Source organism: Armigeres subalbatus, chromosome 3 (genome assembly GCF_024139115.2).
Source record: "Armigeres subalbatus isolate Guangzhou_Male chromosome 3, GZ_Asu_2, whole genome shotgun sequence".
Lineage (NCBI taxonomy): Eukaryota > Metazoa > Arthropoda > Insecta > Diptera > Culicidae > Armigeres > Armigeres subalbatus.
The window spans coordinates 5159213-5179679 of record NC_085141.1 but is presented as its reverse complement, the minus strand read 5'-3'; the positions used below and the strand labels follow the sequence as shown (position 1 = coordinate 5179679).

Below are 20467 nucleotides of genomic sequence, written 5' to 3'. Positions count from 1 at the left end.
AAAACACACTGAACAGGTTTAAGAATCTGGTTAATCCTGATCAATTCGATATTTTCGTAACTGCGGTTGCGAATAAAATAGAAGGAAAAGCAAAGGATATCATTTGCCTTGCTGGAAATCCACAAACGTTTGAGGAGATTAGGGACATCCTAACGAGCGCTCTCGGCGATCGTCAAGAGCTTACGTATTACAAAAGCCAGTTGTGGTAACGAAAATGACCGACAACATGTCAGTTCATAAATACTATAATAGATGTAAAGAGATAGTCCAAAATATCAAGTCCCTTGCTAAACAGAAGCGTAAATACCAAGATAACTGGGATGCTATCAACTCTTTTATCGAAGAGGATGCATTAGCAGCATTCCTTGCCGGTCTAAAGAGCCTTTATTTCGGGTACGCTCAAGCAGCTGGACCCGAAGACATGGAAGCAGCCTATGCTTTCGTGTGTAAGTTCAGAAGCAAAATTGAAACAGCTTCTAACCGAGATAATTTTAAAAAACCGAGCAGCTTTGACCCCAAAGAAGATAAATTCCGTAACAACAAATATCCAAACACAACTAAGCAGCAATTTTCAAAAGATGATAGGATAAGGACACATCCAGAGCAAATAAGTAGCGACCCGCAACCCATGGAAACAGGGTCTATTAAATCCAGATTAACATTAAACAAAAGACAAATTAATAACAATGAAGTGTCCGAAGATGAAAAATCTTCAGATTCTGAAAGGAAGATGAGGATATTGATTTAAATTTTGCTTGGCAACAAAAGCGAACACTCAAACTTAAATTACCTTCCCTTCATTACCACCTTAAATGGAAATCGAAATATTAGGCTATTAATTGACACAGGTGCAAATAAGAATGTCATACGCCCTGGAATCTTAACAAACGTGAAATCTATCAGAAAACAGAAATCAAGAACATTTCCGGGAACCATATTATAAATCAGAAAGGAAGGGCAAGTCTGCTAGGACCAAATGTTCCACTTCAAACATACTATGAACTTGAATTTCACAATTTTTTGATGGGATAATTGGATCCCAATTCCTTGCGAAAAATAGAGCAAAAATAGATTATGAACGTGAAGAAATTAAATTTTCCAATATCACCATTCCTTTCGAAAATATTTCCAGCAAAAAGCTCCATTCCTACCAAATTGAGCTAGACACTACAACAGATGGCGATTGGTTAGTACCATCTTTTCAGAAATTATGCAACACCGCCGTCATTGAACCAGGTCTTTACAGATCTCGAAACAAAAGACGACTGTGAAAATTCTTACCAATAAAAGAGTGCCACCTTGCCTCAAAGCTAAACTTGAAATTAGAGTAAATAATTTTGAAACAGTAACACCTATACCGATTAATGGAGAAACTGAATTAGATGAAACTGCTATTTCTAATTTCATTAGAATGGATCATTTGTCGAAAATGGAAAAACAAGAATTAATTAAAACTGTTTTGAGAAACCAAGCTGTGTTATTGAAGGCTGATGAGAAACTTACGGCAACAACTGCCATAAAACATCAGATACATACTAACGATGAAAAACAAAATCATATCGATATCCGCATCATTTTAAAAGGGATGTTGAGGAACAGATAAGCGAGATGTTACGCAACGGGATAATTAGCCACTCTACCAGCCCATACTCATCTCCAATATGGGTAGTTCCTAAAAATTGGATGCATCAGGAAAACGGAAAGTAAGGGTAGTCATCGATTATCGTAAACTGAACGATAAAACAATTGACGATAAATTCCCAATTCCACAGATAGAGGATATCTTAGACAGCCTTGGGAAGTCCGTATACTTCACAACGCTCGACCTCAAATCAGGCTTCCATCAAATTGAAATGGATCCCTCACACAAGGCTAAGACAGCCTTTTCTACAGACCAAGGCCACTTTGAATTTACAAGGATGCCTTTTGGCTTAAAAATGCACCTGCCACCTTCCAGCGTGCTATGAATAACATTTTGCATGATTTCATCGGTGCAATATGTTACGTGTATCTAGACGATATCATTATCGTAGGATACAACCTCAAAAATCACATAGAAAATGTTAATAAAATTTTGAAGCGACTCTCCGAATTCAATCTGAAAATTCAGCTCGATAAATGCGAGTTTTTGAAAAGAGAGACTGAGTTTTTGGGGCACGTTATCACACCTGATGGTGTAAAACCAGATCCTAGTAAAATTACGAAGATTCTGGATTGGAAGATTCCCACGACGCAAAAAGAAATAAAACAATTCTTAGGTCTAACTGGGTATTACAGGCGTTTTATAAGAGATTATGCTAAATTGGCTAAGCCTCTTACAAAATATTTAAAGAAAGAGCAGAATGTTAATACTAAAGATGAAGATTATAAAAATGGGTTTGAAAAGCTGAAACTGATACTAACTTCCGATCAAATACTAGCTTACCCGGACTTTAATATTCCTTTCATATTGACGACAGATGCTAGTAACTACGCGCTAGGAGCAGTACTGTCTCAAATACAAGATAATATCGAACGACCAATAGCTTTTGGTAGTAGGACTTTGCATAAAGCCGAAATAAACTATTCGACTACCGAAAAAGAGGCCCTTGCAATTATATGGGCAGTTGATAAATTTCGTAATTATCTACATGGTAACAAATTTACCTTAATAACTGACCATAAACCATTGACTTATATTAAAAATTCTACAAAAATTGCAAAATTTTGAGATGGCGCCTTGACTTGGAGAACTTTGATTACGATGTCAAATATCGCCAAGGCAAAACAAACGTTGTAGCTGATGCTCTCAGCAGGAAAACAGAAGATTCACCGGAACTAAATACTAATAGTACTTTTCTATTTTCAGATAATACACGACCGAAGAATTACAAGACAGAAAATAAACCAACCAAGAGGAAAAACATACCATGAACATAAATAATAATGAAAATTCATTTGTTTCAGACACCACCAGTAATCCAGGAGAACAAACCATTTCGGAAAGCTCATCACCCGCAGAAGAATTAGACATTGACACTGACCCACAAACGGTACATTCCGCAGACACTTCCGATGACTATTTTATACACTGTGTCGAACGTCCCTTAAATTACTACAAAACCAAATCATTTTCAAAATATCCTGACTAAACACGGACATTACAGAAACACCATTTACACATTTTCATAGGACAATTATTTGCAGAGATAGATACGACGAGGACATTATTAAAGACGTTCTTTTGAAATACCATAATAACCGACAAACAGCAATTATGGCACCAGAACACATTATCCCAATCATACAAGAAGTCTATAAAACACATTTTAACCAAAAGGGACACTTTGTTTTGACCCAGTTGCAAGTTGAAGACGTAGCTAACGAACAAAGACAAGACATAATCATCAACAAGGAACATAACCGAGCTCATCGTGGAGTTACGGAAGTCGACAACCAGTTGAAGCGTAGCTATTTCTTTCCTAGGATGACATCAAAATTAAAATGGTGACCCAAACATGTAGAATGTGCAACATGCACAAATACGAGAGGAAACCGTATAATATTAAACTTTCACCAAGACCAACAACGGACAAACCTTTTGACCGGGTCCATATGGACATTTTCAGATAAACCGACATAACTTTCTATCATTAGTCGACTCCTTTTCAAAACATGCCCAGATGATCTTTATGGAAACTAAAAATTTAACAGACGTCAAAACTGCTCTCGCAGACTATTTCGGAATTTATGGTACACCAAGGAAGATCATTACGGACCATGAAACGACGTTTATGTCATTACAACTAAAAATTACTTAGACGCTCTGAATATCGAGTTAGCTTATGCATCTTGCTCTGAATCTAATGGCCAAGTCGAAAAAGCCCACTCGACTATAATCGAAATTATAAGCACAAATGAGTATAAATTCCCAGATATAGACACTACCGCGCTAGTAAACTTAGCCATTTCTCTTTACAATTCTTCCATTCATTCAGCAACGAAATTCACCCCAATGAAGTCATCTTTAATAACAACAATTTACTTGACCCGAATCAGATAGAAGATAATTCTCAAAAGTATACGTTAAAGTTAAAGCAAACATCGAAAAAGCTAGATCAAATCAAGAAAATCAGAACAATAACAAAGAGAACCCGCCTCATTTAGAAAACCAGCAGGAAGTATTTTTGATACCCAACATCAGGAAAAAACTAGACCCTAGGGCTAAACCGACTAACGCAAATGCTATTACTGACAAGACATTTAAGAATAACAAGGCCATTAAAAGACACAAAAACAAGATAAAAAGATGTAGAAAATCCTAAATTACATACTAATGAAATCTTATAATTTTTCTTATATTTTCAGATGCACTCACTGACAATATCATTTTTTATTTTAATACTTTCAACAACAGCTAAGTTAGAATCTCTAGAAATCAAAAATTTGATGAACGATCCGATCCTATTGCTGAAGTTAAATGATTGCAAATTACAAACAGGATTTATTAAAATCATTCATCCGATAAATATTACAAACTTAGAGAACAATGTTTATTTATTTTCCAAAATAGCTAGGCAGATAAATAGGGAAATTCCAATATCAAATCTTATTTTTCAAAAAAGTAGGGAACTTGTTAATAACCTGTACCAACTTAAACCGATGAAATCTAGGAGACCCAAGAGATGGGACGCATTAGGAGTCGCTTGGAAATGGATCGCTGGCTCCCCCGACGCCGAAGACCTGAGAATAATCAACACTACGTTCGAGGACCTTATATCCCAAAATAATCAACAAATAAGAATCAACAACGTACTCAACACCAAAATCGACACAATAATGACGACTGTCAATAGGCTTATTGACCAACAATCAACAGAAAACAAAATCCTTTTAGAAGAAATGGATGCCATAACACTACTTCTTTACATGGATACAACGAACAAAATCCTGGAAGATTTGGAAGACACAATTCTGAGGACTCGGATCAATCTCGCCAACAGTAAGTTGCTCTCACTTAATGAAATTCTGACTATGGAAACTTTACTTAATGAACAAGGGATAAACACAAATTTTCCCGAGGAAGCCCTCCACTACGCTAAACCCAAAGTAGCAACCAAAGGTGATCTTCTACTGTATATCTTGCAAATTCCTAAAGTCACAGGAAATTGCGAAATTATTAGGATTATACCCTTAACAGTTCATGACTATGTCATAACACAACTCCCTCCACACGTCATACGGAGTGGAAACGATGTTTTTAGTACCACAAACCCAGAGAGCTTTATCCAGCAAAGTACATTCCTTGAACCACTAAGGAATAATTGCTCGCTTCATATAATCCTTGGAATAGAAAGCCATTGTGAAGCGAAATTCGATGACACAACAAAAGTCACGCTAATAGCCAACAACAAGGTCCTGATTAACAACGCTAAAATTCACATTTGAAATCAAATTGCGGACCACATAATCGAAAACTTCAAGGAAATTTCGTCTTAACATTTTACAATTGCAGTATTCAGGTTGACGATCACGTTTTCACTTCAGAAGAGTTGATAAGCAAAACAAGAGAAATTCAAGGAGCATTTCCAAATCTTGCGATAAATTGGAACATCGCACAACGACACGAGATACCCGTCATCCATAATCAAACCATGCAAAATAGAAACCAATTGGAGCACGTCAAACTGAAGCAGTACGAGCACAAAAACTTATTGTTGGCCGCTTTTGGAGGATTGTCAACGACAATGGTAATTTTAATTGTCATAGCAATAATCTGTATTTTTAGAAAGAGAACGGTCATCAAAATTGGAATTCAAAAGGACACCCCATCCCAGGAGGAATGAAAAGAAGTTCGAGGACGCCCTTCGATCTACCCCGGAGGCATTATGCGCCGGTCATCGCATTAATGCTGAGTATTAAGGTCCAAAGTACGCCACGCGGTCACACCACCGTCCACGCCGTCCAACATGCAGCCCGGTTACCAAGCCACCGTCAGCAGAATCAGAACCGTCCAACTAGGTCGGCCAGGAAAAGCAGAGTAGGCAAGTTTAGGTTTTAAATAGGAATCAATCGACTCTTCGAGGGTCAGTATTAATCAATCAGTCTTTAGGATCGGTATTTTTTCGTATTAGTTATAAAAGTGAGTGCATGTAATGTAAAAGTAGCAAATAAAGTTCTTTTTTTTAGAATAAATCAGTGATAGACTTATAATTATATATATATATATATATATATATATATATATATATATATATATATATATATATATATATATATTTATTTATTTATTGTAATGATTATTATAACGTTTTTTTGAAAAGATGAAGAGGTTTTGTGCCTTTTTGAGAAAGAATTCGAAAGGAATTCACTCAAAGGGGCTTTTCCCTCTTCCTAAATTTTTGTTAAAATAAATAATAATAATAATAATAAGTTGCTAAGTTAGGTCAGTGCTCTTGAACAGTGAGCAGTGTTCAGAACGTTTTGAGCACGAATACGCGTTCTTGTGTTCAGATGCATCTTTGGCTGCAACCATGATTGTTGCTTTTGAAGCAAGATGCAACCATTCTTTACCACCTAAAACTCTTAAATCTATGCAAACTGATTCGCTTCAATGCTAAAAAGAAAGCATCGATGAAGAGAAATCGAATAACGCAGTTACGCCCTTATAATCCTATGCGCGAGATATATAGGTTAGCCATCTCTGAAGTGGATCCGTCGATGATCGGATTCGCTATCGAACATTGGATAGCTTGTGCTGATTGTATTGCGGATTCATTTTGCTCATCTTTAGAATGTTTTAGCATAATCAATAAATTTTAAGGTGAAATAAGGATTTTAATAGAATTATATCCGTTAAGTGCTCGTCACGAGAAGAATTGCAAACTGATATAAAACTGATCATATTCGGGGGCATACGCTTCACGACAAATTTCTTTTCAAACCGCTTCCATAACCTGCTTCTTCTGTTACTAAAACTCTATTTGTTGCATAACAGTTAGGACAATACAAATATTTAAAAACAATTATGTCTCCCTCCCTCTTGGTTTTTTTTTGCCCAAAAATAATATATTGAGGGGGCAACAAAAAACAAATTAGGATAATTATGAGGATTTTAAAAACATTCTTTAACAAATTCGAGGAGTTTTTTTTTAATTTTAATTTTTTTATTATTCCCCGCTTCTCCAACCCACCATGGACCTTTCAGAGACCAGTAGGACATAATTTAAATTAAATATTTGTAGCCGCCTTATTTGACTTCTAAAATTTTAACTTAAGGTGGTTATACAACAAAGCCACAAATCGGCCATCTTGGAAACCACGTGCTTTTTCTAGTGATTTTTCAAGAGCACGAATTGAGAGAACCACAACGCCCATGGGGATGAAACATCCGTAGATCGTTTGCTTACTTATGCTGAACAATCGACTTTAATTTCAGCATTGTACGAAAACTATTACGGTAGATTTGAATTTTTGGTAATAATAGTAGAAAACCGAGTGGTGAATTTGAAATTCACCACATGGCTTGATTGTATAATCATCTTAAATTGTGTACATAAGAGACGTGACTCAACGATCAAATTTTTTCACCACAACTGCTTGGGAGCAAATATACTGTTTACAGAAATGACCGAAATAATTTCAATAGTCGTAAATCTCGAGGGGGTGGCGTCATAAGCTGCACCGATCCTTCGCCGGTTGCTTGCAATCTGGAACAGCTGACCCTGTCGAATTGTCTAGTCAGTGCAGGCGTAATAAACCTTCCACCCGATCTTAAGGCGGATCTGGGTAGCGTGAACGATCACATTGAATCGATAAGGAATGTTTATAGAAATCTTCATGCTAATGATCATACGATTTTGCTCGGTGATTACAATCAATCTGGTTTAGTCTGGACTATGACAGAAGAGGATATACCTGTCGTTGATTGTGTGCAGTCGCATATCTCTCAAGCTTGTGGGGCTGTGCTTGATGGATTTAGCTTGCACGGCCTGACTCAAATAAATTACATTGCCAATAGAAACAATCGTCTTCTGGACCATGTGTTAGTAAATGACACCACTCTCAGCGAACTCAATACAAGAGGCAGCTGAAGCTATATCTAACTTAGATGCTGATCATCCCGTTTTAAAAATCGATCTATGCACTGCCAAAATGGTTTTTATCGTGCCTCCTAAAGAGCCACGCCTTGACTTTAAAAATTATGGTATCTGTTCCGATATCAATAACAATAAGGCAATACGCATATGAAATGCATTGATTTCTCACAAAATAATCAAGAACATGAGAATAATTATGCGCACCTCACGTAATTTTTAATTGAGAACAATTTGGCATCTTCAAAAACGAAATTATTATCACAATCCAGAAGTATTTAGCTAAAAAACATCATCACCGCCATGTACCTATTCCAATAACATTCAAAAACAGTTAATCCTATGCTTTTACCTATATCAATATTATTGTTTCCAACATAAAATACGCACACTATTACCTGTGTGTATACGTAACGATATGATTGCAGTGATGCCGAATTCGTCAATGTTTTGTATTTGAGTTGAAATATAATTACAAAAATAGCAGTTTTTGTTGTAGTTTTTCAACTTATCAGTTTAATTTTATGTTTGTAATAGATATTTTTTTTCGATATACCTTATTTTACAAACATAAGAGTTGAATTTCACAGTGAAAGTTCATTCAAGCATTTTTGAAATAAAAATCTAGGTCGGCAACCCTTGAGAGTACTGCAAGCCATGTAAACAGTTTGGAATACGGACGAGGATAATTTAGACGTTGTTCGAAATAAACCTATATCAAACTATAGGAAATCGCGCTGGTTTTTCAAGTATAATTATATTTATAGTGAAAATGTGATGTGCTTTATGTGTTGTGAAGTGAATTTTGAAAGAATACATTTGTGTTGACTTGAAATTGAGTGGAAAACAACGGCGTAAAAACAGATGAATCTGCTAGTAGCAATCGAGCAGTGCATCAAACAACTGATGGTAGGAGGTAGGAAAATGAAAAAAAAAATGCGTTATAGGGTAGTGAGCTAATTCCCGTCGTAGTATGTAGTGCTTGGTTTTTAAATCTAATTTATACGCCAGCCCAACTACTTACTCTAACTAAGTTGTATGTAACACGTATTTTAGAGTTTCTAGTTTTCATTGTGTACTTTAGCGCATTGAACAAATCATAGTTTATTGAGAATCGGCAATCAAAATACCCTTCAAATTTTTCAAATTTGTCTTATGAAAATCTGTTTACGTCCATGAGAATTTTCATTCGTCCAGTCTAAAACTCGATGGATTGCTGTCAAATAAATCTGTTGGTATTGGTGTGCGATTTCTAAAAGTACACCAAATTAGTTTTTTATGCGGTATCATACCATGTTAAATAAAAATAACATAAATTCAATTAATATTGGCCTCTTCTGAATATGATATGTGTACATTGTGAAACATTGAATAGAATATGTGTACGGAGGATGTTCGCGGCTATCCAAGAAATACCTGAAGTGGAGGTCTTCAGATCTACACGCGTAACCAATGAGCTACAGGCCTGTTTTGTAAATGTAATGCTTCCATTGTTAGTATATATAACAGAATCTGCGTATGGAAGACGTTCGCGGTTATCCAAGAAATTCCGGAAGTGAAGGCCTTCAGATCTACACGCGTAACCAATGAGCTACAGGCCTGTTTTGTAAATGTAATGCTTCCATTGTTAGTATATATAACAGAATCTGCGTATGGAAGACGTTCGCGGTTATCCAAGAAATTCCGGAAGTGAAGGCCTTCAGGTCTACACGCGTAACCAATGATCTACAGGCCTGTTTTGTCCCTATTGTAATGTACCTATTGTAGTACATATAACAGAATCTGTGTATGGAAGACGTTCGCGGTTATCCAAGAAATACCTGAAGTGCATGCCTTCAGATCTACACGCGTAATCAATGATCTAACCCATTGTGGTACATAGGATAGAATCTGCGTATGGAAGATCTTCACCGTTATCCAAGAAATCCCTGAAGTGAAGGCCTTCAGGTCTACACGCGTAACCAATGATCTACAGGCCTGTTTTGTTAATGTAATGTACCAATTGTAGTACATATAACAGAATCTGCGTATCGAAGACGTTCGCGGATATCCAAGAAATACCGGAAGTGGAGGTCTTCAGATCTACACGCGTAACCAATGATCTACCGGCCTGTTTTGTTAATGTAATATACCCATTGTGGTACATATGATAGAATCTGCGTATGGAAGATCTTCACGGTTATCCATGTAGATCAAAAGGCCTTACTCCAGGGATTTGTTGAATGACCAAGAACATATGCAGTGAACGCATTCTGTTCTTTGTACTACAAAGAGCATGTACCATATTTAAAACCGGAAAATTGATCTTCAGTTATGCGTATAGATCGAAAGGCCTTACTCCAGGGATTTCTTGGATGACCAAGAACATATGCAGTGAACGCATTCTGTTCTTTGTACTACAGAGAGCATGTACCATATTTGAAACCGGAAAATTGATCTTCAGTTACGCGTGTAGATCAAAAGGCCTTACTCCAGGGATTTCTTGGTTGACCAAGAACATATGATGTGAACGCATTCTGTTCTTTGTACTACAGAGAGCATGTACCATATTTGAAACCGGAAAATTGATCTTCAGTTACGCGTGTAGATCGAAAGGCCTTACTCCAGGGATTTTTTGGATGATCAAGAACATATGCAGTGAACGCATTCTGTTCTTTGTACTACAGAGAGCATGTACCATATTTGAAACCGGAAAATTGATCATCTACGTATCCTTTCTCTGTACCACAAGGAGCATGTACCATACTTAAAACAGGAATGCAAATCTTTGTTCCTGAGCTCAAGCCATTTCTTGGATAACTGGACGACTTTATGCAGATAACTTTATGCAGAATAACTATCATTTAGGTCAATTTTGAAAGTCAAACCATAAAGTTTATTTTCGGTTTCAGTTAACAAAATTTTCCTATTGCAGTCCCATTTCGACCGCATAAAAATGGTTTCGATTGTGCTGCCATTCAGTTAAATGCCTCAGTCTGTCAAACAACTAACACACATGCTTAACATGTACGTGGGTAGTGCTGCCAACAGATTTCTGTTATGAAATTATTTCTCCTGTTTCAAACTTTTGGAATAGTGGAAAATGTTAGTGTGAATGACGAGTGTGTATGAAAAATATTTATTTGGAAGACTTTTCTTTCATTACACTAGCGGAAAATAATTGAAAAACCCACTTTTATGATGTATTATCAGATGTGTAACATAAGATTATTTCAGTTCAAACCGCCAGTTTGGCAACGCGTTTTTTGGATATAAACAAGGCGACGAAGAAAATAAATTTCAAACGCTCTAAAGTTTGAAAAAACAGATCATTTGAACGCCTTCCGGTAGTTATTTTTCAATTATTTTTCACTTCAGCAATAAACATTGCTTTTATTTAGTGCGCAGTGAGAAATTTATGTGAAAAAGTGCGGTGAAAATCAATGAATTACGTTGATTTTGGTGACGGTGTTGCGCGTCTTCTATAGCGGTGAACGAACTGGATTTTGCTTCGTCACACGGATAACGTAGAAAATTGTGCAAAAGTCACAGCCGCAAAGTTAAATTTAACTGTATTTCAAGTAAGTAACATCTGAATGTAATTTAAATGACTACAGATCGTAGTATACACTTTTTTCTATCTCGCCAGATGATTAGTTCATTATTTTTGTTTACGATTCGCGAGTATTTAGTGATTTAGAATTTGATATGACGAATGCTAGCGCCATGGACGAATTAGCGCATAACCCTAATGCTATCTTTTAATAATTTGATTCTTGTGAATTAGAACATTAGATAATCAAAATCTTGAATAATATTCCAAACATTCAATAATGTGTTCCATCCATTATTGTGTGAGAAATTGTAAATAAATTGGTTTTTTATTTGGTTTATCGACGGTTGAGGTTAATATACGGGCTGTTATTAATATGGGAACAGATACCCTACATCGGATTGCTTGCTGCACTTTATCAGATTGACTGGACATTCCCAGATACTCTAGAGATCGATTATGCTGTATCTCGTTTTACAAGCATCATGCTCGATACCATAACTGAATTTTTCCCACCTCACCGCCCTGCTCCTAAGCCTCCGTGGGGTAATGCACGCCTTCGACAGCTCAAATGAATAAGTGAATAAAAATCGCTTAGACAGTACTGCAAATTACGGTGCCCGTTAATCAAGCAGCAATTCAATCGTGCTAGCTATGTTCATAGGATTAACAATCAATTCTTGTACAAAAGGTACACGCTGTGATTGCAAGACAATCTGCAAAGAAACCTGAAGCTATTCTGGAGTTTTGTCAACACTAAGTGAAAAGAGGCTGGATTACCGATTGAGATGTTCCAGGAAGATCATTACGACAATACCGCTGCAGAAAAATGCAATCTATTTGTGACCCATTTGATAGATGCCTTTAACGTATATCAAGCATCAGCGAGGCAAATTGAACGGGCTTGTCTAGAAACTACATGCATTGTATCTACCCTCAGACAGCTGCAGATAACTTCTCGTCAAGGTAGTTCAGCCATAATTTCATTTATTTAGTTAACATCTAAACAGATAACACTGAATCAACAATTTGACGCCACAATGCACGGTTCGAGGCCGCATCTCTCCATCCTCGGATACGCCCCACGCTCGCCAAGTCGTTCTGCACCTGGTCTGCCCATCTCGCTCGCTGCGCTCCACGCCGTCTCGTACCTGCCGGATCGGAAGCGAACACCATCTTTGCAGGGTTGCTGTCCGGCATTCTTGCAACATGTCCTGCCCATCGTACCCTTCCGGCTTTAGCTACCTTCTGGATACTGGGTTCGCCGTAGAGTTGGGCGAGCTCATGGTTCATTCTTCGCCGCCACACACCGTCTTCTTGCACACCGCCAAAGATGGTCCTAAGCACCCGTCTCTCGAATACTCCGAGTGCTTGCAAGTCCTCCTCGAGCATTGTCCATGTTTCATGTCCGTAGAGGACTACCGGTCTTATTAACGTCTTGTACATGACACATTTGGTGCGGTGGCGAATCTTTTCGACCGCAGTTTCTTCTGGAGCCCGTAGTAGGCCCGACTTCCACAGATGATGCGCCTTCGTATTTCACGACTAACGTTGTTGTCAGCCGTTAGCAAGGATCCGAGGTAGACGAATTCCTCGACCACCTCGAAGGTATCCCCGTCTATCGTAACACTGCTTCCCAGGCGGGCCCTGTCGCGCTCGGTTCCGCCCACAAGCATGTACTTTGTCTTTGACGCATTCACCACCAGTCCAACTTTTGTTGCTTCACGTTTCAGGCGGGTGTACAGTTCTGCCACCTTTGCAAATGTTCGGCCGACAATGTCCATGTCATCCGCGAAGCAAACAAATTGACTGGATCTGTTGAAAATCGTACCCCGGCTGTTACACCCGGCTCTCCGCATGACACCTTCTAGTGCAATGTTGAACAACAGGCACGAAAGTCCATCACCTTGTCTTAGTCCCCGGCGCGATTCGAACGAACTGGAGTGTTCGCCCGAAATCTTCACACAGTTTTGCACACCATCCACCGTTGCTTTGATCAGTCTGGTAAGCTTCCCAGGGAAGCTGTTCTCGTCCATAATTTTCCATAGCTCTACGCGGTCTATACTGTCGTATGCCGCCTTGAAATCAACGAACAGATGGTGCGTTGGGACCTGGTATTCACGGCATTTTTGAAGGATTTGCCGTACAGTAAAGATCTGGTCCGTTGTCGAGCGGCCGTCAACGAAGCCGGCTTGATAACTTCCCACGAACTCGTTCACTAATGGTGACAGACGACGGAAGATGATCTGGGATATCACTTTGTAGGCGGCATTAAGGATGGTGATCGCTCGAAAGTTCTCACACTCCAGTTTGTCGCCTTTCTTGTAGATGGGGCATATAACCCTTCCTTCCACTCCTCCGGTAGCTGTTCGGTTTCCCAGATTCTGACTATCAGTTTGTGCAGGCAAGTGGCCAGCTTTTCCGGGCCCATCTTGATGAGCTCAGCTCCGATACCATCCTTACCAGCTGCTTTATTGGTCTTTAGCTGTTGAATGGCATCCTTAACTTCTCTCAAGGTGGGGGCTGGTTGGCTTCCATCGTCCGCTGAACTGACGTAGTCATCTCCTCCGCTGCCTTGACTTTCACTGCCTGTACTCTCAGCGCCATTCAGATGTTCCTCGTAGTGCTGCTTCCACCTTTCGATCACCACACGTTCGTCCGTCAAGATGCTCCCATCCTTATCCCGGCACATTTCGGCTCGCGGCACGAAGCCTTTGCGGGATGCGTTGAGCTTCTGATAGAACTTGCGTGTATCTTGGAAACGGCACAGCTGTTCCATCTCCTCGCACTCCGCTTCTTCCAGGCGGCGTTTCTTCTCCTGAAAAAGGCGGGTCTGCTGTCTCCGCTTCCGTCTATAACGTTCCACGTTCTGCCGGGTACCTTGCTGCAGCGCGACCGCCCGCGCTGCGTCCTTCTCCTCCAGAATCTGTCTGCACTCTTCGTCGAACCAATCGTTCCGTCGACTTCGACCCATATACCCGACGTTGTTCTCCGCTGCGTCGTTAATGGCTGCTTTGACTGTACTCCAGCAGTCTTCAAGAGGGGCCCTATCGAGCTCACCCTCTTCCGGCAACGCTGCCTCGAGATGCTGCGCGTATGCAGTGGCGACATCAGGTTGCTTCAGTCGCTCTAGGTCGTACCGCGGCGGTCGTCGGTACCGAACATTGTTGATGACGGATAGTTTTGGGCGCAGTTTAACCATCACCAGATAGTGGTCAGAGTCGATGTTAGCGCCACGATATGTCCTGACGTCGATAATGTCGGAGAAGTGCCGTCCATCAATCAGAACGTGGTCGATTTGTGATTCTGTCTGCAGTGGTGATCTCCAGGTGTACCGATACGGGAGGCTGTGTTGGAAGTAGGTGCTACGAATGGCCATATTCTTGGAGGCGGCGAAATCAATTAGTCGTAGGCCGTTTTCGTTCGTCAGCCGGTGAGCGCTGAACTTTCCAATAGTCGGTCTAAACTCCTCCTCTTGGCCAACCTGAGCGTTCAAATCTCCTATGATGATTTTGACGTCGTGTCTTGGGCAGCTGTCGTACTCACGTTCCAGCTGCGCGTAGAATGCGTCCTTATCATCATCAGTGCTTCCGGAGTGTGGGCCAGCCATAAGTAAACTCAAATATTCCTCCTCAACCAGCCCTGATGGCATTCCGTTATGCGGAATTTGGCATAGGCCAAAATATCATCTGCTGGCTCAAATCATATTTGACGAACCGACAGCTTGTGGTGAAGATAAGAACGGAAACATCCAAACATCACTAACCCATCTGGCGTGCCCTAAGACAGCAACCTTGGCCCGCTTTTATTTCTGCTCTTCATCAACGAACTGTTCACAGTGCAGATGGATGCCGAATATTCTACGCTGATGACTTGATGATTGATTGTGGAAAAATTGCAAGGGTGCGAAAATCTGCGGCTACTTTTCGACTGCCTGGGTGAACGGTGCTCGAACAACTTTCTGACTTTGAGTGTACTGAAATAGACAACAGCCCATCAGCTACGATTATTGAATCACAAATCAGGCTCTCTCTCGTGTTTCGCAAGTTCGTGATTTTGGTGTTACACTTGATTCGGCACTCACATTTCGCATACACTATAACGACATGATCTCTAGAGCCAACCAGCAGCTCGGGTTTATTTTCAAAATATCAAAATAACTAAAGAATTTCGTGACCCGCTATGCCTTCGATCTCTGTACTGTGCCTTAGTGAGGTCAATACTCGAATCGAATGCCGTTGTATGGAGCCCGTATTAATCTACTTAGGATCGCTAGGATCGAAGCAATTCAAAACAAATTCGTCAGATTTGCTTCACGTGGTCTTCCATCGTGTGATCCTATAAATTTGTCACGATATGAATATCGCTGTAGACTTCTTGGAATCTAAGCCATTGAGCAAAGAATGAAATGCTCACAAGCTGTATTCGTTGCAAAAATACTGTTAGGAGAGATCGATTCGCCGACCATCTTGTCTCAAGGTGGGCCTATATGCTCCGGAGCGGGTCCTTCGACAACGAGAGTTTCTAAGGCGTGATGCAAGGAACAACGAAAATAGATTAAATAACCCAATTAGGTCAAGGAGCTTCAACGAATTTTACGAGCTCTTCGACTTCAACACATCTGCTGCAACCTTCAAACATAGACTTCAAGTCAGTCGACATGGACCAGAAGGTGAGTGAATGTCCATACACCTCAATAGTGGAGAATTTTTCTACCATTGTTTTTTCTCAATTGCCACGGACTTCATCAATAACGGGACGAGACGAAAACTGCGATGAATCAGATAAACTACAGGATGAATATTATATTATGATAAGTGAATGTTTGTATTCCGTCAAATGTTTTGTATTGCTTTTAGTTTTTGTCTTGTAATGATGCTTTGGAGTTTTTATGTCATTTTGAGTTAGTTACATGGGAAGTCGCTCAACATGGCTTTTCTCCATCAGACTTCATTAATACTGTACAGTCCGATGAAGAAAATACTAAATAAAGAAATAACAAAAATTCCGCGAAAAAAAAATTCCGCGAATTTTAAAATTTCGTTTGTTTCGAAAAAAATCGAATTTAATGGACTTTGATTTCGTATCGTTTCGTCGTCTCGAATATAAATCTATATTTTGTTTCGCTTCGTTTCGAATCAATATAGACATTTTAAATTTCGTTTCGTTTCGTTTTCACTATAATGGGTTGACCCTAAACATATGACCGGCAATATATGAATGTAGCTCAGCATAATCAGGTAAAACTCCCAGTTTACCCAGTTAACCAGTCTGTTCACAAATAATAAACGTGTTAATGGCAATCATTACGCCCTCGCCCCTCGTCCATCGAGTAAATGAAAACATTCAATTGTTGGGCTTGAAGGTTAACTTTGATGTCGCCTTTCAGGTTCATGTCCATCAGGTGGTTGTGCGAGCAGAGTAGCTCCCCGAGTGACAGGGACATCATCTGCAAATAACACAGGTCAAAAACACATGCTAGGCTCGTAATTGAGTTATGCCTTGGGGGAAATGTGATTCAGGTCACACATTTGACCATGTTAGCGTTTACGTTCCCTGTGCCAAGGAACGCTTGATGTGATGAATTGCTACCCCGTAGATTCGACATTTCCGATTCGGAATGAGATTAGGTTCATTTTATCTGATCAGACAATACTAATGTGTAGCATTCTAAAAGAATATGAAGCAGTATTGACTTTAAAATCCTTTTTGAATTCTGAATTGAAACAAGAAGTTTTTTCAAAGTTTTTTTTTCAAATATACATTGACAAAATAGAAGCTCCTTGCGCTCAAACTACTTTCAAAAGTAATAATATGCAACGAACAGTTTTGGCAAATATCATAAGGATTATAACAAGCCATTTACCACATCGCATCAAAATAAAATATTTGCCAGAATGACTGTCAAAATCCCTTCACTGAGAAATTCTGACGCATACCAAACGCTGATTCTGAAATGGCGATGGATAAACGCATCAATTGCAGACTGACATCAAAATATTCACCATCTGTGACGAGTCTCGGACAATCGTGGCCTTGTTCTGTGCCATGTTGGGCCCAGTTGACTTCCAGCTCGGTGTACTGTGGCACTCCCCCATGTCCTTTCAATGCAGCAAAATAAAAAGCATGTCCACTGGTGGAAGAGAAATGGATCAGTCAATGCAGTCTTTTGACGCTTATTGTAAAACGTTAATTGACATGATTAAGAACTGATATCGATGGGGAGCTTTCACGGCCAATGTGAAATACAGCGCGGGTATCATTCGGAACGTCAATTCGAATCCCCGATCATCCCATGTAACAAGGCAATTGAAATTACGGAAGGGATTTCCACAACTGGGCTATATTGTGTTGGTCGTATGTTGGGTAGGGAACATTTTATTTGCTGATGATAAATGTAATTTGTATGTTATTCTCGTGAGGGATCGTGGTTTGTCCATGGTCCAGTTTTTTTGAAATACTGCAGTTCTGAAATTCTTTCATTGACTGGATTCTTCTCGTCCATAATCTGCTTTTATCAATGCAACAAATTGTGGAGAATTTATTTCAGGTTTGTTTTCTATGAAACACTTCTACTTCTAGAATTTATTAAGAAACTTTTTTAGGAACTCCTTCGGAAAATTCTCCTACACAGATAAAAATATGTTGTGATTTTAAATGTATTTTCATGCACATATTTGGAGCATGCAAATAAACGTAACATTCAATCGATCTCACTATTCTTTTAAATCGAAATAAATTTAAACGGTGCTTGCTTGTAAAATTCAATCAAATTTAATTGAATATCGAATGTTAATTCGTTTGATGGGGTAACCTGCAGTTTTACAAGTCGTTGATTTTTCAAAATTATTAGCTGTGTATCCAGCTTTTTACGCTAGCCATAAATTTGGTAAGGGGTGATTCAACTATGACCGATGATGTGTAAACTTTTATACATAGATCCATCCTAGTTAGCCATGAATTTAATGTTTGTTTTTCGTTCTGTCTAATTTCAATTATGTTTTGCTCCTGCATTTCACAATAAATGGCTCAAATTATATTTAATTAATTAATCTGCATTTTTAGATCCAAGAACCAATAAACCAAGCGAAACAAGAAAAAATTCCAATGCAACTAATGATGCACTATTGAGCCTGGCAATCCCAGAAGAAGACGCCCTCAAGCTACAAGAGGCCAACAGATACGCTTTTCATCTCATGGGTTTCAAACAACTGTAACAACGATGCGGAGAAATTGATTCCAGAAAACAAAAGCTTGTCACAAAAACTATCCTCCGAGTCCGATTAAATACTCTCTTTCGCTCTTTGACTCTCCAAACCCGTTTGTAAATCAGGATCGACGATCTGACATTAGTTAGGCAAATGTATTTTGGAAAGGTTTTACAGTCCTTTTAGTGCATTGGCGAATGAGGAGTCGATGTTGGTGACCACCCGCGACGGTGGCAAGAAATACGTTCCATCGGGTTGTTCAACTTGGCACTGAAAGTTTAATATTCTTCATTTGATGATGATGATGATGATACTACCATCTATTGTAGCAAGGCACCTGCCGATAGCACTGGTCATATCTGACAAACGATTTGATCATGATTATGCTATTGTTTGTTTCATCAGACTCCTGTATGAAGGGCCAAAAATGGGTGGGGTGGTTCCATAAGCAAAGACGCTTTTGCGAATCCACGGGATGAATAAAGAATCTCCTTCCAGAAGAAAGTTCGTACATACAATATTATAATCTAGCCCTCGTTTCCCAGATTGACCCAATAGATGGGGAGAAGAGCCCGCCCTTTATCCACGAGATGTTAACAATAGGAAGTTGGCGATTCCACTCTTCCTATCCAAATCGCTTCAATCGGGTGCCCTGATGGTTTTTTTATGGTATATAACCATATAGTTTCAATGTAATTTGGTAAATCTATATATTCTCTCACCAAGTTTCAATTCCATGTCCTGGATGAGAAAAGACATTTCTTCAACGCTAGCTAGTTTCAGATTTATGCCTTCAGGGATAGAATACCAATAGCTCTTCAAGAAATGTTCTGGTTTAGATCGGGGAATGTGCTTCATTCTGGTTCAAAGATCGAGAAATAGACATCTTGATTTCTTCAGTCCATCCAGTTTAATATTCTTCAAAGAAGGATCTATCAGGGATTATTTCTAGGCCAACATTTGAAAAGGGCGTAACAGCCAAAATTTATTCCTTCCGATTCTTCGTCTACATATAAAGCTATATATGTGGACAAAGAATCAAAAGGAGTAAATTTTGGCTGTTACGCCCTTTTCAAATGTTGGTCTAGATTTTTGACATTGTGGAGGGTTCATTTTTTTACAATGATATTTTTCCAGAAGAAAATTTGCGGGGATATATTACATATTACCCTTCTACTTCTCCTCATTAACTTTTAACATTTTCCCTTTATTTATTGTTGAGCGTCTATCAATTGCAATTGCAGTCTATACATTCAATAAACTTGGACACTTAAAATTGATGAAGACACAGTAAAACTGTATAGGGAAAGTGGCCTCACAAAATTCAACAGTAAGCGACCATGTCATTGTTAAGGTCACTCCTGACGGAATCCAATTTTCAAAGTACTCGCGTTTTGAAGGGCACACCATTCGATATGGAAGCAACGCACAACTGTCATTTTTATTTTATCACGCATGCTGCGACGCAGCAAAGCTGGAAAACTAAAAATGACAGTTGTGCGTTGCTTCCGTATCGTATGGTGTGCCCTTGAAAACGCGAGTACTTTGAAAATTGGATTCCGTCAGGAGTGACCTTAATGGATTTCATTTGAAGAGAGCGCCTGTACATGTGAGCCGGCTCCACATCCATCCCACAACTCTTCATTCTAAAT

General features: G+C 39.2%; 1 protein-coding gene across 1 annotated transcript; it reads left to right on the top strand.

Annotated features, from left to right (window-relative positions):
- Positions 1-4070: 4070 nt before the first annotated feature.
- On the top strand, positions 4071-5846 carry LOC134219890 (uncharacterized). Its single transcript, XM_062698786.1, has 2 exons — positions 4071-5394; positions 5495-5846. The coding sequence occupies exons 1-2, from the start codon at positions 4348-4350 to the stop codon at positions 5504-5506; spliced, it is 1059 nt and encodes a 352-aa protein (XP_062554770.1). The 5' UTR covers positions 4071-4347; the 3' UTR covers positions 5507-5846.
- The last annotated feature ends 14621 nt before the right edge of the window (positions 5847-20467 follow it).